Genomic DNA, 20,040 nt, shown 5'->3' on the forward strand with positions numbered 1-20,040 from the left:
CTCAGCTGTTTATGAACCAGCTTGCAGAAGGGCAAAAATGCCTAGGTAGAAAAGCAGAAACTATTATTAAATGAAATGCCAGTCAGTAGTACTCAGGGATACCATAAAATTTAGGGATACCAAGTAACCTAAAATCCACTTCTTTAAGGATACATTAGGAAGACAGAAAAACATGTATTTGAAAACATGTATTGATTCAGAAGAATATAAATTCTAAACAAAACAGGATTATAATAGAAATCAAAATGAGGTCTCTTGAGCTTTATGCTAACCACAGAGTCACTGAAGAGGACCAGGAAAAAGGAAGTAGGGAGCAAACCGTTTCCCTTTAGGTAAAGAATAGAATCTTCACTTACCCAAGTCATGTCGGCACACTTGAGCATAGAGTTTCAGCTTGGCAAAGGTATCACTGTTGCTGGCCCCTTTCAGAAACCATTCACTGACAGGATGGTCAGTAAACTTTTTGGCTGCTGTGCTTCCCACTCGGACAATACCGTCACTGTGTACTTTGGCTATCGGGCGATGCTGACCAAGACGGCAGGACTAAAACAAAAGAGAAAACATTATTGTGCATCTGTGACCCAACATTATTTGGAAAATTGAAGGCCTCTTAGGGTGCTCTTTGAAAAACAAAAATAGTCTGTAATGTTAAATTAACATAAAACTGAATAGTGCTTTAAAAGCAATTTGTTCCGCAGATGGAGCTCTATACTTCTTTTCAACACCCATAATTCTGATTTAGCGAGCAAACTTGAAATTAAGCCATTTAAGAGTTTTGCCTATTTCACATGCATATGATGTATACAGGTGTTGGTCATAAAATTAGAATATCATGACAAAGTTGATTTCAGTAATTCCATTCAAAAAGTGAAACTTGTATATTAGATTCATTCATTACACGCAGACTGATGTATTTCAAATGTATTTTTATTTCTTTTAATGTTGATGATTATAACTGACAACTAATGAAAGTCCCAAATTCAGTATCTCAGAAAATTAGAATATCAATTAAGACCAATGCAAAAAAAGGATTTTTAGAAATGTTGGCCAACTGAAAGGTATGAACATGAAAAGTATGAGCATGTATAGCACTCAATATTTAGTTGGGGCTCCTTTGGCCTGGATTACTGCAGCAATGCGGCGTGGCATGGAGTCGATCAGTCTGTGGCACTGCTCAGGTGTTATGAGAGCCCATGTTGCTCTGATAGTGGCCTTCAGCTCTTCTGAATTGTTGGGTCTGGCGTATTGCATCTTCCTCTTCAAAATACCCCATAGAAAACATAGATTTTCTATGGGGTTAAGGTCAGGCGAGTTTGCTGGCCAATCAAGAACAGGGATACCATGGTCCTTAAACCAGGTACTGGTAGCTTTGGCATTGTGTGCAGGTGCCAGGTCCTGTTGGAAAATGAAATCTGCATCTCCATAAAGTTCATCAGCCGCAGGAAGCATGAAGTGCTCTAAAAGTTCCTGGTAGATGGCTGTGTTGGTCCATTGTGTTTTCTGAGGTCCAAGGTCAACACCAGCAGATGACATGGCACCCCAAACCATCACTGACTGTGGAAACTTTACACTGGACCTCACGCAACGTGGATTCTGTGCCTCTCCTCTCTTCCTCCAGACTCTGGGACCTTGATTTCCAAAGGAAATGCAAAATTTACTTTCATCAGAGAACATAACTTTGGACTGAAACCCATGTCTTGCATACGTCTGTGCGTGGTGGTTCTTGAAGCACTGACTCCAGCTGCAGTCCACTCTTTGTGAATCTCCCCCACATTTTTGAATGGGTTTTGTTTCACAATCCCCTCCAGGGTGTGGTTATCCCTATTGCTTGTACACTTTTTTCTACCACATCTTGTCCTTCCCTTCGCCTCTCTATTAATGTGCTTGGACACAGAGCTCTGTGAACAGCCAGCCTCTTTAGCAATGACCTTTTGTGTCTTGCCCTCCTTGTGCAAGGTGTCAATGGTCGTCTTTTGGACAACTGTCAAGTCAGCAGTCTTCCCCATGATTGTGTAGCCTACAGAACTAGACTGAGAGACCATTTAAAGGCTTTTGCAGGTGTTTTGAGTTAATTAGCTGATTAGAGTGTGGCACCAGGTGTCTTCAATATTGAACCTTTTCACAATATTCTAATTTTCCGAGATACTGAATTTGGGACTTTCATTAGTTGTCAGTTATAATCATCAAAATTAAAAGAAATAAACATTTGATTAAACATCAGTCTGTGTAATGAATGAATCTAATATACAAGTTTCACTTTTTGAATGGAATTACTGAAATAAATCAACTTTGTCATGATATTCTAATTTTATGACCAGCACCTGTATATAGAAATGGTGTAATTTATGAATTACAGGTAAAATTCCATTACAACGAATATCTTTACAACGAAATTTTCATTACAACGAAGTATTTTTATGGTCCTGACAGCTTCCCGATATGACACGAGTCTACAGAAATCTTGTTACTACGAAGTACATTCAGCAGATACTTTCATTACAACGAAGTGCACAAAAGACCTTGAAATGGCTGAATGAACCATCCACAGAGCAGTTAGTTCTGTGGCCGCAGCTCAGTTGTGCACAATGATCCCCAAACAGAAACATTCTAATTTTTTTTTCTTTCTTCGAACTTTCCTCGTAGGCCCTACTGTTTTTTTTTTTTTTTTTGCCTTTTTTGTTTCCTGCGTTTTCAGTGATACCTTTTGCTTATTGCTCGCCAACATCAGAAAAACATCCACTGGAATTTAACTCATTGTCACCCTCCTATAGAAACGGCAGACACGAAAAAAACGATAACAGCTCATATAAGAAAAAAAAACTTCACATTTTTGCAGCTCTCGATTGCTGCAAAAAGAAAAAAGACGTTGCCAGTGAATTCAGAATTTCGCTATCGATGCTGTCAACTTTCTTGAAAGACAGAGCAAAAAAAGTAGAAAAATCTCGGGTTGCAAACGTATGTGAACTGCTGCATTTGAAAACATCGAAAAAGCCATTTTTATGTGGTTCAGTGATTCTCGTTCAAGAAGCATTCCTTTTAATGCAGCACTCGATCAAGAAAATGTGAGGTTTGTAAACTCTCTTGGGACCTCCCCAAACTGGACAGCAAGCCGAAGAGCGTCCCGAAGTGCGATCTCCGCGTCTGTACTGGGCAATAGCAGATATGCTGCGTCTCTCCGCCAAAGTAAACAGTGCCATGCTTGGCTCACAGATTTGCACAGAAACACAGAAGATTGTAGAGACAGGAACTTTATTCAAACACTGCAAACAAACATGTCTCTTTTTCAAAAGTTTAAACGTGCTCCTTGACAAGACGGTGATGACAAATCCGTCTCACAATTAAAAGAATGCAAACATATCTTCCTCTTCAAAACAGTGTGCGTCAGAAGCAGGGAAGGACAGAGATAGAGAAAGGCAAACAAACAATCAGCAACTGAGAGGTGCTTTTGGACTTCACACGATAGATCAGCCGCAAGTAAGCGTAGCAGCAGGGGAGCAATGTGAAGGTAGTCTTTCAGCGTTTTTTTTTTTTTAACCTGTAGGGGTGTGATCATCCTCCCAGCTCATGACAGAAAAGATCTCGAGGGGTGATGCAAGGTTAGGAACACGTAAATTGTAAATGCAGATACTGTAATAGGATTACTTGATCACTGACCTGGCCACGACTCTGCCTGACTGCTGTGTCTGTGTATAGCAGAGTGGCAGATCATGCTACAATAAATAACTGTGCTGTTCCTGTTTCAAGCTGAATAAAGCTGGTTTTGCTAAAGTACTCAGACTAAGCCTTGTGTTTTGGGGTGCAAGACAGGGACTTATAGTGCGACCCCGATCTTTTATGATTTGCTTCATTGCAGCGCTGTGATCCTCCTATTGCCCTGCCCCAGCAACGGACAAACAATCTTCCACAGACTCTGCAATCGCGCTTCAGGACGCACTTCAGAGTGTTGTTCTAGTTGGGGTTGTGGTCTCAAGAGTTCAGAAACCTCACGATATAACGAAGAAATAATGATTTGGCTCCTGATTGCAAACTGTGCACTACATAACATGCTTCCACATTTAGATAATGTTCGCGTTGAATCCCTCCCACCCAATTGCACGGCAGTGCTTCAGCCATTGGTTTTGGGCATCATTCGCACCCTGAAAGTGCATTATGGCAAGGAAATGCTGAGAAAAATTCTCGTCAGCATAACTTGTAGGCAGGAGGAGATTAAAATTAACGCGAAAGAAGCTATTGAAATGATTGCAAACGCCTGGATACAAGTTAAAGAAAGCACTATAGTAACAAATACAGAATCTCATTACAACAAAATTTTCGTTACAATGAAATATTTTTTAGGTCCCTGTGAGTTCGTTGTAACGGAATTTTACCTGTAATTACATAAATGGAGAACCTTTATGGGAAGATATTCTAAGGTCTAGGGTGCCCTCTTTCCCTTGGTGCCCTCAGCATGTGATTATTTTGGTTAATAGTTAATCCAGGGCTAAATTATTATCTTTATCATAGACTGTGGAAAACATCTGCATGCACACATTAAATTACATAACATCTTAATAACTGTCATTGGCTGACAGGGCTTTACTCTGCATTATTTTTAGTTTAGCTATCTTATACGGTCTTCAAGGAATATGTATTCTAGAACATGCAGTGGAAAATGGTTGTGAACATATTTAATGTTAGGTATAGTAAATAAAAAGAAGGCTACTGCTAACTGGAGAAAAAAAAATGTCTGTACTTCTATATGATTAAAGAAAAATCATTAAAGCAGAACTTTCTTTATTGGAATCTATTTCAAATAAAAGGATTACACACACCCCAGCATTTCAGTTTTTTAAAACCGTATTCTATATAAGCTATAAGCATGTTCATTTTATAAGCGAAAGGAAGTATTTACCGTCAAATTCTTATCTTTAGGCATTATCATACGAATTTTCCACAGTTCAAAGATAAAAAAAAATTAAACATCTTAATTGTATGCATGCCACATACAATGGCAAACTTTAAAGAGACATTTACCTCATAAACTGCTGTCAGATCCCGAAAGAAGCTTTTCGCTCCATTTAGTAAGGCTTCGTTTTCAGGACACACCACTAGATAAGCTATATCCCTCTGAGAGCCATAAGGATCCAGTAGCAGTTTCTCCCAATACGGTAGACCAAATGGAGATAGAACAACAAAGTCATACTCGTAGCCCATCAGAAATGTAGGAATTGGAAGAGGCTCTGGTGACTCATCAGTCCCTAATGAATAATTTAAAATATGTAAACAGACAGAACTGACAGGTGCATTTATGCAATTTGAGAGAATTACTATTTTTAGAAGAAAGTTTAGGTTAATTATGTAACCAAATATATTTACTTTTAGTAGAAAGGCACAGGTATGACATTCACAACAGCAACTACTCACCAGACAACGAAGTGTTGTTTAATTAATACACTGCTCAGAGGGCCAATGTACAACACTCCAAAATATTTAAGTTAAATGGGTTTTTCAAAAAAGAATGAATACAAAATAACAAGCCTGTCTTTAAAAAAATAAAATCTAAAGAATAAAAAAACTAGAAGAAAACCTTTTAGAGTGGCTGTTTTAACCAACTAACAATCAAATAAATACAATCATAGTACGGTCCTGTTTTCATTTAACATCAAAGACAATGACACTATCCAGAAAAATAAAACTAATTTCAAAATACTCGAGATTTGATTTGCTCTCATATGGCCAACAATTCAGGTTTTAGTTGCTTTGGACTAGAACAAATTAACATGGCACTGATAATCAATAGCAATCCATGGGCAGTAAAGCAATGTTTCACCATTTCATAAGCAATTAAACCTGAATTAAAATACCTAAAGGAATTGGCATTTCTACACAGGCATCATATGAAGAATATAGACTGTGAATATCAACACCACAAAAAATGACTTTTTGTCAAAAAAGTTAGATAATACATACTATACAAAGTTGAAAGTTGTGTGTGTTTGACCAGTATGCTCATTTACAATATTTAAACTACCTCTGACAAATTTTGCACAGATTCCCTATTTGTACAGGGAATGACTACAGGCTATGTCTGTTTCAGATTCAGTTGGGTAAACATTCTTGTTTCTGTCCAGTATGCAATTCCACAACACTGACCGTATCTCAACGGCTGAAACCATCTAAAACAGAATTCCCTTGTGTTCAGGAGAACACTACAGACAATGTTTCTGAACAAGTCTGTAGTTTCAGAATGTTTTGTTGCTAAATTTAGTTGGCAGCACCAAAATACCCCTCCTAGTTTTTATAAAAAGGACAACTAAAAACCCTGCAATGTTCTGCAGCTTTTACAGTTTCAGCTTTATAGTACTGAAGGAGGATCTATTGATACTAGTGCATATGAAAACACCAAATATAGGCCTGATATATCGGTGGCTGGTATTATTCGTCATACCTTGATCATACTGCATTGCTTTCTTTAATTTAAAATGATCAATTTTTTTGTACATAAAAATAATTAGGAAAAAAAAAATCAAGAATTTCTCCTAAAGCATCATTTACTATAAGGAAAACTGACAAGAAAAATGAACACATTAATTAAACAAAGCAGAAAGCTGCTATATAGCCATAGAATAAAACATGTATTTGGTACCAATTTTCACCACAGCAAAACTCACAAGGTAAAGAATGCATGCAGAGAAATAACTATATGAAAAGACACAAACAGTAATGCATATAAAAATATCAAAAAAGAGGATGAGATGAAGTAGAAGTAAAGCAAAATTTTATTTACCGTAAGTCCCTCTTCCAGCCATTTTATGAAACTGCTGCCATGTTAGAGGGCCCTGGAAGCCCCATGACCGCACTGTTCGTTTTTTCTGGATTGTATCCTGTAGTATTGGCTGAAGAGACAGCAGTACCCTCAGAATATCCTGGGAGCAAATCATGCTGACATCCACAGCTAAATGGTAAGATCAAATACATTATTATTGTAGAAACAACAAGAACAAGTATGAGTTTATGAAATTTCTTATAGCAAGCCACAGAAGGCGAAAAATTCATCTGAAATTTTTTATCACCACCTGGGGCACTTCTTCCTATAGCCGCATAGTTAATTTACATTATTTATTCTATTTCATTATCCATCTTATTGCAACAAATAATGATTAGTTCTGTTTACTTGGCAATTTCTTTATCTAAGGTGAGCTTTCAAGAGTAAAATACCCTTCAAGGGGACAGATTTTTTTTAAACTTCAAAAGCACCAGCAACTGACTAGCTTTACAATACCCTACTTACTAAGTCACAGTGGCAACCTGTTTATTGTGTTATATAAGTTCAAGTCTATTTTCATGTGTAGTAGCAGAAAGCAGTTTCAACAGATATAAAAATCAACTTTAAAATAAAGTTTGACTAACAAACACTGCTTTTCTTAAAGCACTAAATTTGTTACACTGATAAATGTCTTCCAAAGGAAGGAATCCATCCTTTATTTTATCTTTGGTTATTGAATTTATTATTTATTTCATACATGTGGGCCAAAGTAAAACTTGTTTGTGTGGATGTCCTTGATGGACCATATTGTTTTTAAAAAAAACTGCAGTTAAGATACTGTTTAACTGCAATAAAGTGTCTCAATGTATGTTCAATTGTGTCCCATGTGATGGTTTATGAGCATCCTGCTAATGAAGCATCCAGCCAGAAAACTATCCAGCAGCCCACAACTCTCCATTAGAAACAGAACTAGGGGGCTCCGCCCCCTGCTCGCTTCGCTCACCAACCCCTGGTGTTGGGAATGAGAAAGAGCGTGATGTATGAATGAGATATAGAATAGTGTGAAGGTGTAGATGATGCAAATAGAAAGCAAACAATAAAGTGTGTGGCACAGTGTAAAGGTTTATTGGAAAATTTCTTTGCACACGCCGTTTAAGTGTAAAAGGTAATTCCAGGTCAGAACTTGTAAGGTCAATGAAGATGGTTATTGTCGTGATCAGAGTCAAGTTTGTCAGAGCTTAGAAAGAGTTGTGTCTCTCCAGGAAGTAATGCAATGACTTGGGTATTTATGTTTTCCACATTAATATTTTTTGGACATAATATAGTGCGTTGTGTTAAAAGGGGCATTTGGTCTAATGAGATTGCTGTTCCAAATCTGTCTGTAACTAAGTCAGCGCAGATAAAGGCTTGAGGAATTGTAATAATATCTGGGAGAAGTCTATCTGTATTGGTGAGTGTACCATCTCCCAGTTGTAATAACCAATTGTTATGATCTGGATGTGGACATCGTATGTTTTGTACTAACTGTATGGCGCAGTGGTAGTGCTGCTGCTTTGCAGTAAGGAGACTGTGGAAGATTGTGGGTTCGCTTCCCAGTTCCTCCCTGTGTGGATAGCGCTTTGAGTACTGAGAAAAGCGCTATATAAATGTAATGAATTATTATTATTATTATCTTTTGAAAGCAATGCCAATTGTCTGCGTATTTTAAGGTGCACTGAACAATAGCTGAGCGCATGGAATGTGGAACAATAGCTAAGCACTGTCTAAAATCTCCTCGTAATAAAAGTACCTTTCCTCCAAAGGGAAGATTATTATTCATAAACGTTTGTAGAAGTTTATGAATGGTGTTGAGTAAGTGAGTGGATGCCATTGTACATTCATCAATAATTAACAGTTTTGCAAGACGGATGTCATGTGCAGTGCCACTGTTAATGTTCATAGTGGATATCAATTTGTAGGATCTAATGCAGTTCATAAAGATTTCACTTTCAGGTACATCGTTAGTTAGAAGCTTCTGTAGATATTCAGGATATGAATGTAATGGAGGCAGTCTAATTTGACCGTTTTGATAACAACGTGTAAATTCATTACTTGTATTGCCAGTTGTTTCTTCAGGGAAGTTAAGTGAATGACAATGATTGCAAATGACATTCATTAATCCCAATGAATTTTCCTGAATAGTGGACTCATTATTGAACGCGTTTGAATCCGTGCCTGTTTCGATGCAGCACTTTGAGACGCGCGCTGTATGTGTCTACGTTCAGTGTGTCTGTCCATATGTGCTCGTTTCTGATAATGTGTTAGTTGAGCTTTGCGTTTTTGGAGCCGAGACATTTTCTCTTCCGGAGGTTCAGAAGCGCGTTGTAAGCGCCGCCGTGTATTTTGTTTTTTCATGCGGGTTCGTGTGTTTGGTCCCGTTATCCGAGCCGTATCGTTTTGTACCTGTGATCATGTATTTATGACTTGTTTGTTCTTCAGCGTGAGAAATATGGATAAGTAATAAGGAGGATCGCACTCACTGTTAATATGGAGCCTTTTCTGCAGTTGAACGGTTAATAGTGCTTCAGTGTAAGGAGATCCACCTATGCTGCATAGTGTGAAGGTGTTGAGATGACGTATGTTTAATACGGACGGGCACTCACTGTTAATATGGAGCCTTTTCTGCGGTTGAACGGTTAATAGTGCCTCATTGTAATGAGATCCACCTATGCTGCATAGTGTGAATTGTGTTTGGTCCCGTTATCCGAGCCGTATCGTTTTGTACCCGTGATCGTGAATTTATGACTTATTTGTTCTTGAGTGTGATAAATATGGATAAGTAATAAAGAGGATCGCACTCATTGTTAATATGCAGCCTTTTCTGCGGTTGAACGGTTAATAGTGCCTTATTGTAATGAGATCCACCTATGCTGCATAGTGTGAACGTGTTGAGATGACGTATGTTTAATACGGACGGTTCATTTAGAAATGGGGCTTTGTGTGTAGATTTGTGCATATTTGCGTTGTTGATTTGTTTCAGGGTGCACCGTTCCAATGCGATGCAATATTTGTCCACATATGCGAAAGCAGTATGGGCCATTGCCTTTTGGTGGCCTGATATTTACTGCGGTAGATGCAAAAGCAAATGAACTATTGTAGGATCTAATGCAGTTCATAAAGTTTTTACTTTCAGGTACATCGTTAGTTAGAAGCTTCTGTAGATATTCAGGATATGAATGTAAAGGAGGCAGTCTAATCTGACCCTTTTGACAACAACGTGTAAATTCATTACTTGTATTGGCAGTTGTTCCTTCAGGGAAGTTAAGTGAATGACAATGATTGCAAATGACATTCATTAATCCCAATGAATTTTCCTTAATAGTGGACTCATTATTGAACGCGTTGTCAGCTAAGTGGCACAATCGTTTAGCAGGTGTCTGCGGACGGTTCCTTTAGAAATGGGGCTTTGGGTGTCACTTCTTATTGATGTTAGTGTGTTTGTGGGTCTGAATTGTCGTTGTTGTGAACGTTTCGTGTGCCATGTCCGTAGTCTGTCCCGTTTCGTCTGTAATGGGCTTGGTGTGGCGGTCACGGCTTCTTTTTTTTGGTGTGGTAGGAGCTTGTTGAATCCTCCTCTTTGTGTGCGTCCCGTTGCGTGTGCAATGGGATTCGTGCGGCGCTGTTTGCCTTGCCGGCGTCTGGGGGGGATGTTGCTTGGAGGGGGTGGTGGGATTGGTGGGGCGCGAGTGTCTTCTTTCTTTTTGTGTGCCAGGGGCTTGTTGAATCCTCCTCTTTGTGTGTGTCCCGTCCGTTGCTTGTTGGGGGGTGGGTTGCGGGTTCTTTTTTTTTTGTGTGTCAGGGGCTTGTTGAATTGTCCTCTTTGTGTGTGTCCCGTCAGCTGCTTGTAGGGGGGGGGGCGCTTGGAGGTGGGTGTGGGATTTGTGGGGCACGAGCGGCTTCTTTTTTTTTGTGTGCTAGTTTCGTGTGCAATGGCTTTCGTGCGGCGCTGTGTGCGTCGCCTGCGTTTGACTCCTTTTTTCTGTGCTCACTCCTTTTTTCTGTGGTCGCGGCCGCCTCTCGTGGCGCCTCATTTCTTGGGGCGCCTGCGCAGTACATCTTTTTGCAGCTACGGCCCATGGCCGGATGTCCCTGCGTCCATCCGGTTTAGCATTCTCGGTTAGTAATGTGGATATGGAAAAATTAATTGAAGACTTTAAAAAACAAAAAAAACTAGGGTCTTAAAATTATTTTTCACCCTAATGTTCGTGAAACTGAGGCAATTCTTTTGAAATGTTCCCTCATTTCTATGTACACAACCACCTAGACAGATTGCTTAAAATTCTCGGTATGATGTACAAAGTCAGTATTGATTCTGAAATGTATTCTGTACCTGGCACAGACTACAGGACAATATTCTTAAACATACTTTAAAATGTTTTGGAATCATAGAGTATACAGCAGATTCAGAAAATACTACACATTTTTTTAACCATTTCCTAAAGTTGCACCCTTATTCTAAAATCATTTAAGTTAATTTTTTCCCTCATCAAGCAACACTTACCATATATATTTGCGTATTAGTCGAAAAATTTATGCCTTAAAATTCATTCAAAAAAACAGTGTCGACTTATCCGCAGGGCAACACAATTTAATAATTATAAGCCAGCAATGGGTCTTTTTACTTCTGGTACATGCTTCCTCAGTTGGTTTGCCCAGTTGATTTCATACAAGGGACGCTATTGGCGGATGGCTGAGAAGCTACCCAATTAGAGCAAGCAGTTAAGTTCCTGTGTGCTGATTGGCTCAGCGACGGAGCGCCAAATTCGATTCCGCTGCATTAACCAGGAAGTCTTGTCTCGCTCATTCAGCATCAACGTGTTTCGCTGTGTAAAGAGTTAACTTTTGTGCTCTTTTGTGTTTATCTTTGTGCATAGTTAAGCCCTTCGTTATGGCTCCAAATCGATCTGCTCCTGCTACTGCTTCAGAGGCCATGCCCAAGCGCCAACGGAAGATGTGAACGATTGCCATAATTATATTTATAATTAGTTTTACCCTCGACTTATACGCGGGTCATAAATTTCGTAATTTTCGGCTTAAAAAATACACTCGACTTATCTGCGAGATCGACTAATATGCGAGTATCTACAGGTAATACTACAGAATTACACAGAGAAAACAGGATGTTAAAATTTTTTTTAACTATCATATTAACACAAGTATTGAGACCCTTTGCTACAATACTTGAAAAATTGCTCAGGTGTATCCCATTCTACTAATAAATATTGACATGTTTTTTGCACATTGTTCAGAGACCACTTGTGGTAAATTAAAATGACTGGACATGATTAGGAAAAACACATGCCTGTCTAAATGAGGTGCCACAGTTGACAATATGTATCCAGGGTATAAACCAAGCCATGAGGTTAAGAAATCTGTCTGCACAGTTGAGACAGTATTATGTTGAGGCTAGGGAATACTATAAAACATTTCTGCATCACTGAATGATCCTAAGTGCACATTTAACTGACATTCATAATTCCTAAATGTCCTTCTGTCATTCAATATTTACAACAATACACAGATTGTTGTAGACAAGGAACACACATGTAATGTCCATTTCATTCCCTATATAATTCCTTAAAAATGCATCGCCAGACAAAGACTTCAACACAAACTTCAGCTGTGAGGACTGCAGCAGGGTGACACCTTCATCTGACTGAATGTGGGGTTGGGGGGCATAGCACACTGCGTTCTGCTAAACCACACCTTTGGCAAAACAAAAACTGGCTATTAGTGTAGTGATAAGGAGCTATGAGCTTCTTGGCTCATGTCAGGAACATATAAAGAGATCAGGGACAACGAAAAAAAAACATAAGCTTCTGTAAAAAAACTAATTTCTCCTTCAGGACAAATAAAGTTCTATCTATACATATATACTTGTGGGGGTTCTGCTTCAGTGTCAGGAATGATTAGACTAGTCATAGCTGAAGGAAAGCTAATTAGACTACAATACAAATTTATCCTTAATAAAAACCTGCTCCAGAGCACTATGGATCATGGACTATATTAATGATGTTGATTCTGCTATAGTTAGTAAAGCTGGGAAATTCACAGATAGCACTAAAATTGATGGGATGGCAAACACTGATGAGGCAGTGAAAACAATTCAAAAAGACCTGGACCACCTTCAGAACTGGGTGATCACTTTTAAAATGCAGTTTAATGTAGAAAAGTGCAAAAAGCTGCACAGAAGAAGAAAATGAAAATAAATTATAAATACAAGATGGGAGACACTGTCATACAGGAAGCAATGTCTGAAAAGGATTTTGTGGTGCATGTTGACACAGAACTTTCATCGATTAAGCAATACACAGAAAAGTTAAAGGCAAAAATGTTAGTCTGTATCATTAAAACTGTTGAATTTAAGTCAAGGGACATTATTCTCAAACTATATAATATATTAGTAAGGCCACATCTGGAGTACTGTGTGCAGTTCTGGTCACCAGGACACATGGAAGACATAGCAGCACTTAAAGCTGTGCAGATGAGAGCAACCAAGTGCATCCCAGGACTTAAGGACATGTCCTACTCTGACAGACTCAAGAGAATTAAACCTGTTTCATCTTAAGCAGAGGAGACTGTGCAGGGACCTAATCCAGGTATTTAAAATAATCAAAGGCATTGATAAAACAAAACCAGTAACACTCTTTTGGCTTAAGGGTGAATCACGTACTCGAAAACATCAGTGGAAAATTAAGTTTTAAATGCAGTTCCCCTCAAGTCAGAAAGCACTTCTTTATGAAAGGGGTTGTGGGAACCTGAAACAAACTACCAAGACATGTAGTTGAAGCAGAAACCTTGAAAACCTTTAAGAAAAATCTGGATGAGATACTGGAACAGCTTAGCTATTAGCAAAACAAATGGGCTGAATGGTTTCCTCTCATTTGTCAAATGTGTTGTTTCCAACAGGACAAATACCCTAAGCACAAAACAAAGACAATACAAAAGTGGTTTAGGGACAGCTCTGGGAATACCCTTGAGTGGCTCAGCCAGAGCCAATGAACCCAATGGAAAATCTCTGGAGAAACCTGTCCACTGATAATCTCCATCCAACCTGACAGAGCTTGGAGAGAATCTGCAGAGAAGAATGGCGGAAAATACCCAAATCCAGGTATCTGAAGCTTGTCAGCTTATACTTTTAGGAGACTATAGGATGTAATCGCTCCCAAAGATGCTTCAAATAAATACTGAAGAAAGGGTCTGAATTTGAGATATCAGTTTCAAATTTTTAATAATTTTGAAACAACTGCTAAAATTGTGTTTTTGCTTTCTCATTCTAGGGTATTAAGTACTGCCAAATGAGTATATAAAAAAAAATGTAAGTGATTTTAGCATAAAGCTGCAACATATATTGTGAAAGAAATGAGGAGGTCTGATTGCTATCAGAAAGCACTGTAGTTATAAACTTTGTGACACAGTGAAGAGAAACTTTAAATATAGACCAGCTTTTTGTAGGTATAGCAAAAAGAACCTGTTGAAGGTAAGACCACCAAACCAGTGCATTAAAGGAAATAGGTTTAACTCAGTACGACACATTTTTCCAGATTTGTCCATTGAAGATCATAATATTCTAAGACTCATTAATCCATGCAATGAATGTTGGGATACCCACAAACTTGAGAATATACCAAAAAAATCACTCCATTCTATTGTATCAAAGGCTGCTTGGCTTTTCTATCTTTCTTAAATACCTGTAAACCCGCGATTCTCAAAAGAATCACAAATCCAAGAATGGCAATTGTATTTCTAATCGTTAAGCTCTTTCTTTTTGGAGCCGTGACTCCTTTACCTCTGCTGTTTCAGAAGTGCGTTGTGGGCGCCATCGTTCATTGTTGTTATCCATACGGGCTCGTTTTTGTATTTCCGTTAGTTGAGCGCTTTCATTTTGGAGCCGTGACGTCTTTGCTTCTGGTGTTTCTGAAGCGCGTTGTAGGAGCCTTCGTTTATTGTTTTTATCCATGCGGTGTCGTTTTTGTTTTTCTGTGGCTGTGTCGTTAGGTAGAAGTTGTTTACTGTTAGGAATCATAATTCAACTTACTTTTAATATTGAATTACCGTTATGTGATTTAAATATGCCACACTGACTGCTGGCACAGTGGATTAGAGCAATTGTAGTTTACAGGTTGTGTTGTTTGAGCACCACCTACTGACTCTGGGAAGACGCTGGGTTTGACTCTGGGGCGCTGAGGGGCTTGTGCTTGTCTTTCTAATCGTTGAGCTCTTTCTTTCTGGAGCCGTGACTCCTTTGCCTCTGCTGTTTCAGAAGCGCGTTGTGGGCGCCTTCGTTCATTGTTTTTATCCATATGGGCTCGTTTTTGTATTTCCGTTAGTTGAGCTCTTTCATTTTGGAGCCGTGACTTCTTTGCTTCTGGTGTTTCTGAAGCGCGTTGTAGGAGCCTTCGTTTATTGTTTTTATCCATGCGGTCTGTGGCTGTGTCTTTAGGTAGAAGTCGTTTACTGTTAGGAATCATAATTCAACTTACTTTTAATACTCAATTACCGATATGTGATTCAAATATGCCACACTGACTGCTGGCACAGTGGATCAGAGCAAGTTTAGTTTACAGGTTGTGTTGTTTGGGCACCACCTACTGACTCTGGGAAGCCGCTGGGTTTGACTCTGGGGCACTGAGGTGCTGTGTGCATGCGCCTCGGTGCGTCCGGCGTACGTGCATATAATTATACAATTGTGGTTTAGTAATATAGATTAGCAAAACTGTCATGATAAGGCAGTTTGAGTATATGTTTTGGCCATAGGTGGCTTCAATTACATTTTGTACATTGTTTCATCAATAAGAACTTAAGACAATAATTGGCTAAAACTTTCAATTTATTGATTTTTCACTTTAAAATATCACTTCTATCACCTCTTTTTATTCAGCTAACTTTAAATGTGCCTATTACCACACAAAAAAGGCTTTGTTACCACTATATAGGCCACTAAAGTAGGTTTCGTATTACTGCTCCAATCTAGTCTGTAAATAACCATATTTCAGCCCAGGTATTAGCCAGTTGTGTGTGTTAAAACTATTTTATGAAAACTTCCTTGTACCCTAAGTTCTTGTCTATAAGCCGGACTCATGTATTAGCCGGAGACCAAAAATCATACGAATTTTTAAAATAAAATCGTATCATAGATAAGCCGGACTCATGGATAAGCCGAACGTACTATAACCTATAACTAATAGAAGGGAGGGAGGTCAGTGGTCTCACTCGCGCCCATTTAATTTCTTTAAGGGGGGAGAGAGTGTGAGATATTGCCGTCTCTCTCACTCCCCGCATGGCGCGGTTGGAGCGGCCGGAGCGCGTTCTTTCTGCTCTGGGCGTCGCCGAGTCAACACGAGTGCGTAGCGGTCATTTAAATTGTGATTTTATATGTAAGCATATTTAAATATATATCGCGGATTTCTGCGGACAATGGGTCTTTTAATTTCTGGTACATGCTTCCTCAGTTGGTTTGCCCAGTTGATTTCATACAAGGGACACTATTGGCAGATGGCTGAGAAGCTACCCGGCTTACTGTTCTCTCTCTCTTGCGCTGACTATCTGTGATCCTGACGTAGGGGGATTGAGCAGTGGGGCTGTTTGCACACCTAGACGATACGGACGCTCGTCTAAAAATGCTGAAAGATTATCTTCACGTTGCTATCTTTTGTAAAGCTGATTCCTGAAAAGACATGCTGCACAGTGCTTCGCATACTTAAAAGCTCGAAGGGCACGTATTGATTTTTGACTGAAAAACAAACTCTCCCTCTCTCTCTCTTTGTCTGCTCCTGACGGAGGGGGTGTGAGCTGCCGCCTTCAACAGCTTTGTGCCGCGGTGCTTCGCATACTTAAAAGCCAAACAGACATATTGATTTGTTTGCTTCACTCCTTTGAAGAGGAAGATATGTTTGCATTCTTTTAATTGTGAGACGGAACTGTCATCTCTGTCTTGTCATGGAGCACAGTTTAAACTTTTGAAAAAGAGACAAATGTTTGTTTGTAGTGTTTGAATAACGTTCCTGTCTCTCTACAACCTCCTGTGTTTCTGCGCAAATCTGTGACCCAAGCATGACAATATAAAAATAACCATATAAACATATGGTTTCTACTTCGCGGATATTCTTATTTCGCGGGTGGCTCTGGAACGCAACCCCCGCGATGGATGTATAAGCCGGACTTATGTATAAGCCGATATTCTATTTTTTCATTTTCACAACTTTTTTCCTTAGATAAGCCGCGGCTTATTGACAAGAACTTAGGGTATTTTAAATTAAACAAGAATAAACAAGCAATGGACATCTTAAGGAACATAGGATATCCTATTTTTCTATACGTCTTCACCCCATTAGATCCAATCAGACCTAGCCACCTATAAATGCATGAAAGACAATGTTAAACAATATGAACAAATGCCGATTTAAAACGGAAAACAGGCAATCATGTTAACAATACACTTGTGCGAATTTCACATACCAGATATTCCTACATAAAAGGAACTGAAAATTGTAATGAGATAATGCTAAACCATCACATTCACTATATCTAAAACCACCAATATCACAACAACATACTTACATCTTTAATAGGTTTACTTATTTGAAGAGAAGAAAAAGTACATGGTATTTGGTACACTACAAGTATGGTGAATACTACATTTCCACAGGAAGAAAATACATTACAAAACTGTATTATGTATTATCTTTTTTTCTTTAGACATGGCCAGAGATCTGCTAGAAAAAAATGTTTCATTACATCTTCCACTTCTGTATGAGTCTGCATGTGACAAATAAAACAACCTTGGACCTTAAACAAAACAGAGTATTCACTATACCTCATAAAACATGTTAGTGCCTTTAGAATAGAATGTTCAAGGTGAGCATCATTCAGTTCACAACACAGCAATAGTGTTCAGCAAACCTTAACTGGACAAAAATGTTTTGGAATTTTAACAAGAATTTATGTCTGCCATGTCAAGATGAATAATATTTATTTTCTTATTTATTTCCTTCATTATTAGTGCAATTTTGTTGTCAGCTCAATTGGAAGTAAACCTGGCCTTGTTAACATGCTCTTTGAGAAGGAATTCATGAACTCCCGCAATTATTAGAGCAGAACAAAAGCTACAAGATTCACTTGTCAGAAACACACCGATTAGGAAGATGAGCAGTTTAAAGAAAAGTGCTATGTGCCGACACCAATGGTTGAAGCCAAGTCTGCAAAATTAAATGTCTGTGTTTTATAAGGCTTTTCCACATGTTTGGTGCCAGAAAAAGTTAAGCACAGGATTTTCACAGTGCACTGGTGGGTGCACAATTACAATACATATAAAACCCCATGTTACTTTGGATTCACAAAAAATATTGGAGTGAGTGTGTCCACAACAGATTGTAGAAAACAACATCATCCTACCCAACACAATGTCAGGGCTTTGCACTGAAATGAAACACAAGCTTTCGAATGGAAATTGCAGCCAGCAGAGCAAAGCACACTAGACTAAGGTGATCAGTGCTTTAACAATAGTTACATTAAGGAAACTCCTCCCTAACAATGTATCCATTTCCTATATATCATGCATAAAAAGAATTTCAAATATAAAATAAATTATACACAGTAATCCCTCACTATATCGTGCTTCGACTTTCGCGGCTTCACTCTATCGCGGATTTTATATGTAAGCATATTTAAATATATATCGCAGATTTTTTTACTGGTTCGCGGGTTTCTGCGGGCAATGGGTCTTTTAATTTCTGGTACATGCTTCCTCAGTTGGTTTGCCCAGTTGATTTCATACAAGGGACGCTATTGGCAGATGGCTGAGAAGCTACCCAACCAGAGCACGTATTACCTATTAAATAAAACTCCTCAAATATATTGTGAGCACAGGGGCTGTTCGCACCCCTAGAAGATACGGCCGCTCCTCAAAAAACACTGAAAGATTACCTTCGCATTGCTCACTTCCTTGCTGGGCTTAAATGTGGCTGCTTTGTCAAGCGATATGCTTCCTGCATGGTGCTTCGCATACTTAAAAGATCAAACAGCACGTATTGATTTTTGATTGTTTGCCTTTCTCTCTCTCTTGCTCTGACATTCTCTGCTCCTTGACGGAAGGGGTGTGAGCAGGGGGGCTGTTTGCACCCCTAGACGATACGGACGCTCATCTAAAAATGCTGAAAGATTATCTTCACGTTGCTCCCTTTCTTGCAGCTGGTTTGTCAAGCAACATGCTTCCCGCACGGTGCTTCGCATACTTAAAAGCTCGAACGGCACGTATTGATTTTTAACTGTTTGTTTTTCTCTGTCTCTCTCTGACATTCTCTGCTCCTGACGGAGAGGGTGTGAGCAGGGGGGCTGTTCACACCACTAGACGATACGGATGCTCCTCTAAAAAAATGCTGAAAGACTACCTTTACATTGCTCCCTTCCTAGCAGCTGCGTTGTCCGGCGGTGCTTCGCATACTTAAAAGCCCAAACAGCCCTATTGATTTCTGATTGTTTGCTTTTATCTCTCTCTCTCTGACATTCTCTGCTCCTGACGCGCACTCCTTTGAAGAGGAAGATATGTTTGTATTCTTTTAATTGTGAGACGGAACTGTCATCTCTGTCTTGTCATGGAGCACAGTTTAAACTTTTGAAAAAGAGACAAATGTTTGTTTGCAGTGTTTGAATAAAGTTCCTGTCTCTCTACAACCTCCTGTGTTTCTGTGTAAATCTGTGACCCAAGCATGACAATATAAAAATAACCATATAAACATATGGTTTCTACTTCTCGGATTTTCACCTTTCGCGGGGGGTTCTGGAACACAACCCCCGCGATCGAGGAGGGATTACTGTATTTCAAGTAGTGTTTTTACTACTAAATCTTCTTGAACAAAGACATTTCGAAGAAGAATTAGGAAAGAATGTAAAAGGCACAAAACGTATAAAAGGTACAGAAATTTCATTATACTAACGGAGAAAACACAAATGCATGTGCACAATAAAGTAAGTATACTGTCCGTACAATTGGAGCTGATACTAGCTGTTTTGAGGGGACAATGCAACATGTGTTCCTGAGCTCACTTTTCTGCTTGCAATTTAAATCAAAATATTCATAGGAGTCAAAACCTGGACAACTCATAGCCAACAGAGGTGTTTGGGCTAAAAAAATGAAGGCTACAACACAGACAATGAATTAAAAAAAATGAAACTGTAATAATAATAATCAAAGTGGCTTAGCAAACGAGACACAAAGCTGGCAAAAGAAAGTTAAACAATCAAAAGTGTAAGGACTG

The 20,040-nt window shown here is 38.9% G+C and overlaps 1 protein-coding gene across 1 annotated transcript in view; it reads right to left on the reverse strand.

The window, feature by feature from the left end:
* med13a (mediator complex subunit 13a) overlaps positions 1–20,040 on the reverse strand; it is a 277,360-nt gene that overhangs the window by 43,761 nt on the left and 213,559 nt on the right. Inside the window, exons 17-19 of the mRNA XM_051930909.1 lie at positions 6,767–6,934; positions 5,014–5,237; positions 357–543 (exon numbers count right to left, since the gene is read on the reverse strand). Coding sequence (XP_051786869.1) covers positions 357–543; positions 5,014–5,237; positions 6,767–6,934 — 579 coding nt within the window. The remainder of the gene's footprint in view (positions 1–356; positions 544–5,013; positions 5,238–6,766; positions 6,935–20,040) is intronic.

Source organism: Erpetoichthys calabaricus, chromosome 8 (assembly GCF_900747795.2).
Source record: "Erpetoichthys calabaricus chromosome 8, fErpCal1.3, whole genome shotgun sequence".
Lineage (NCBI taxonomy): Eukaryota > Metazoa > Chordata > Cladistia > Polypteriformes > Polypteridae > Erpetoichthys > Erpetoichthys calabaricus.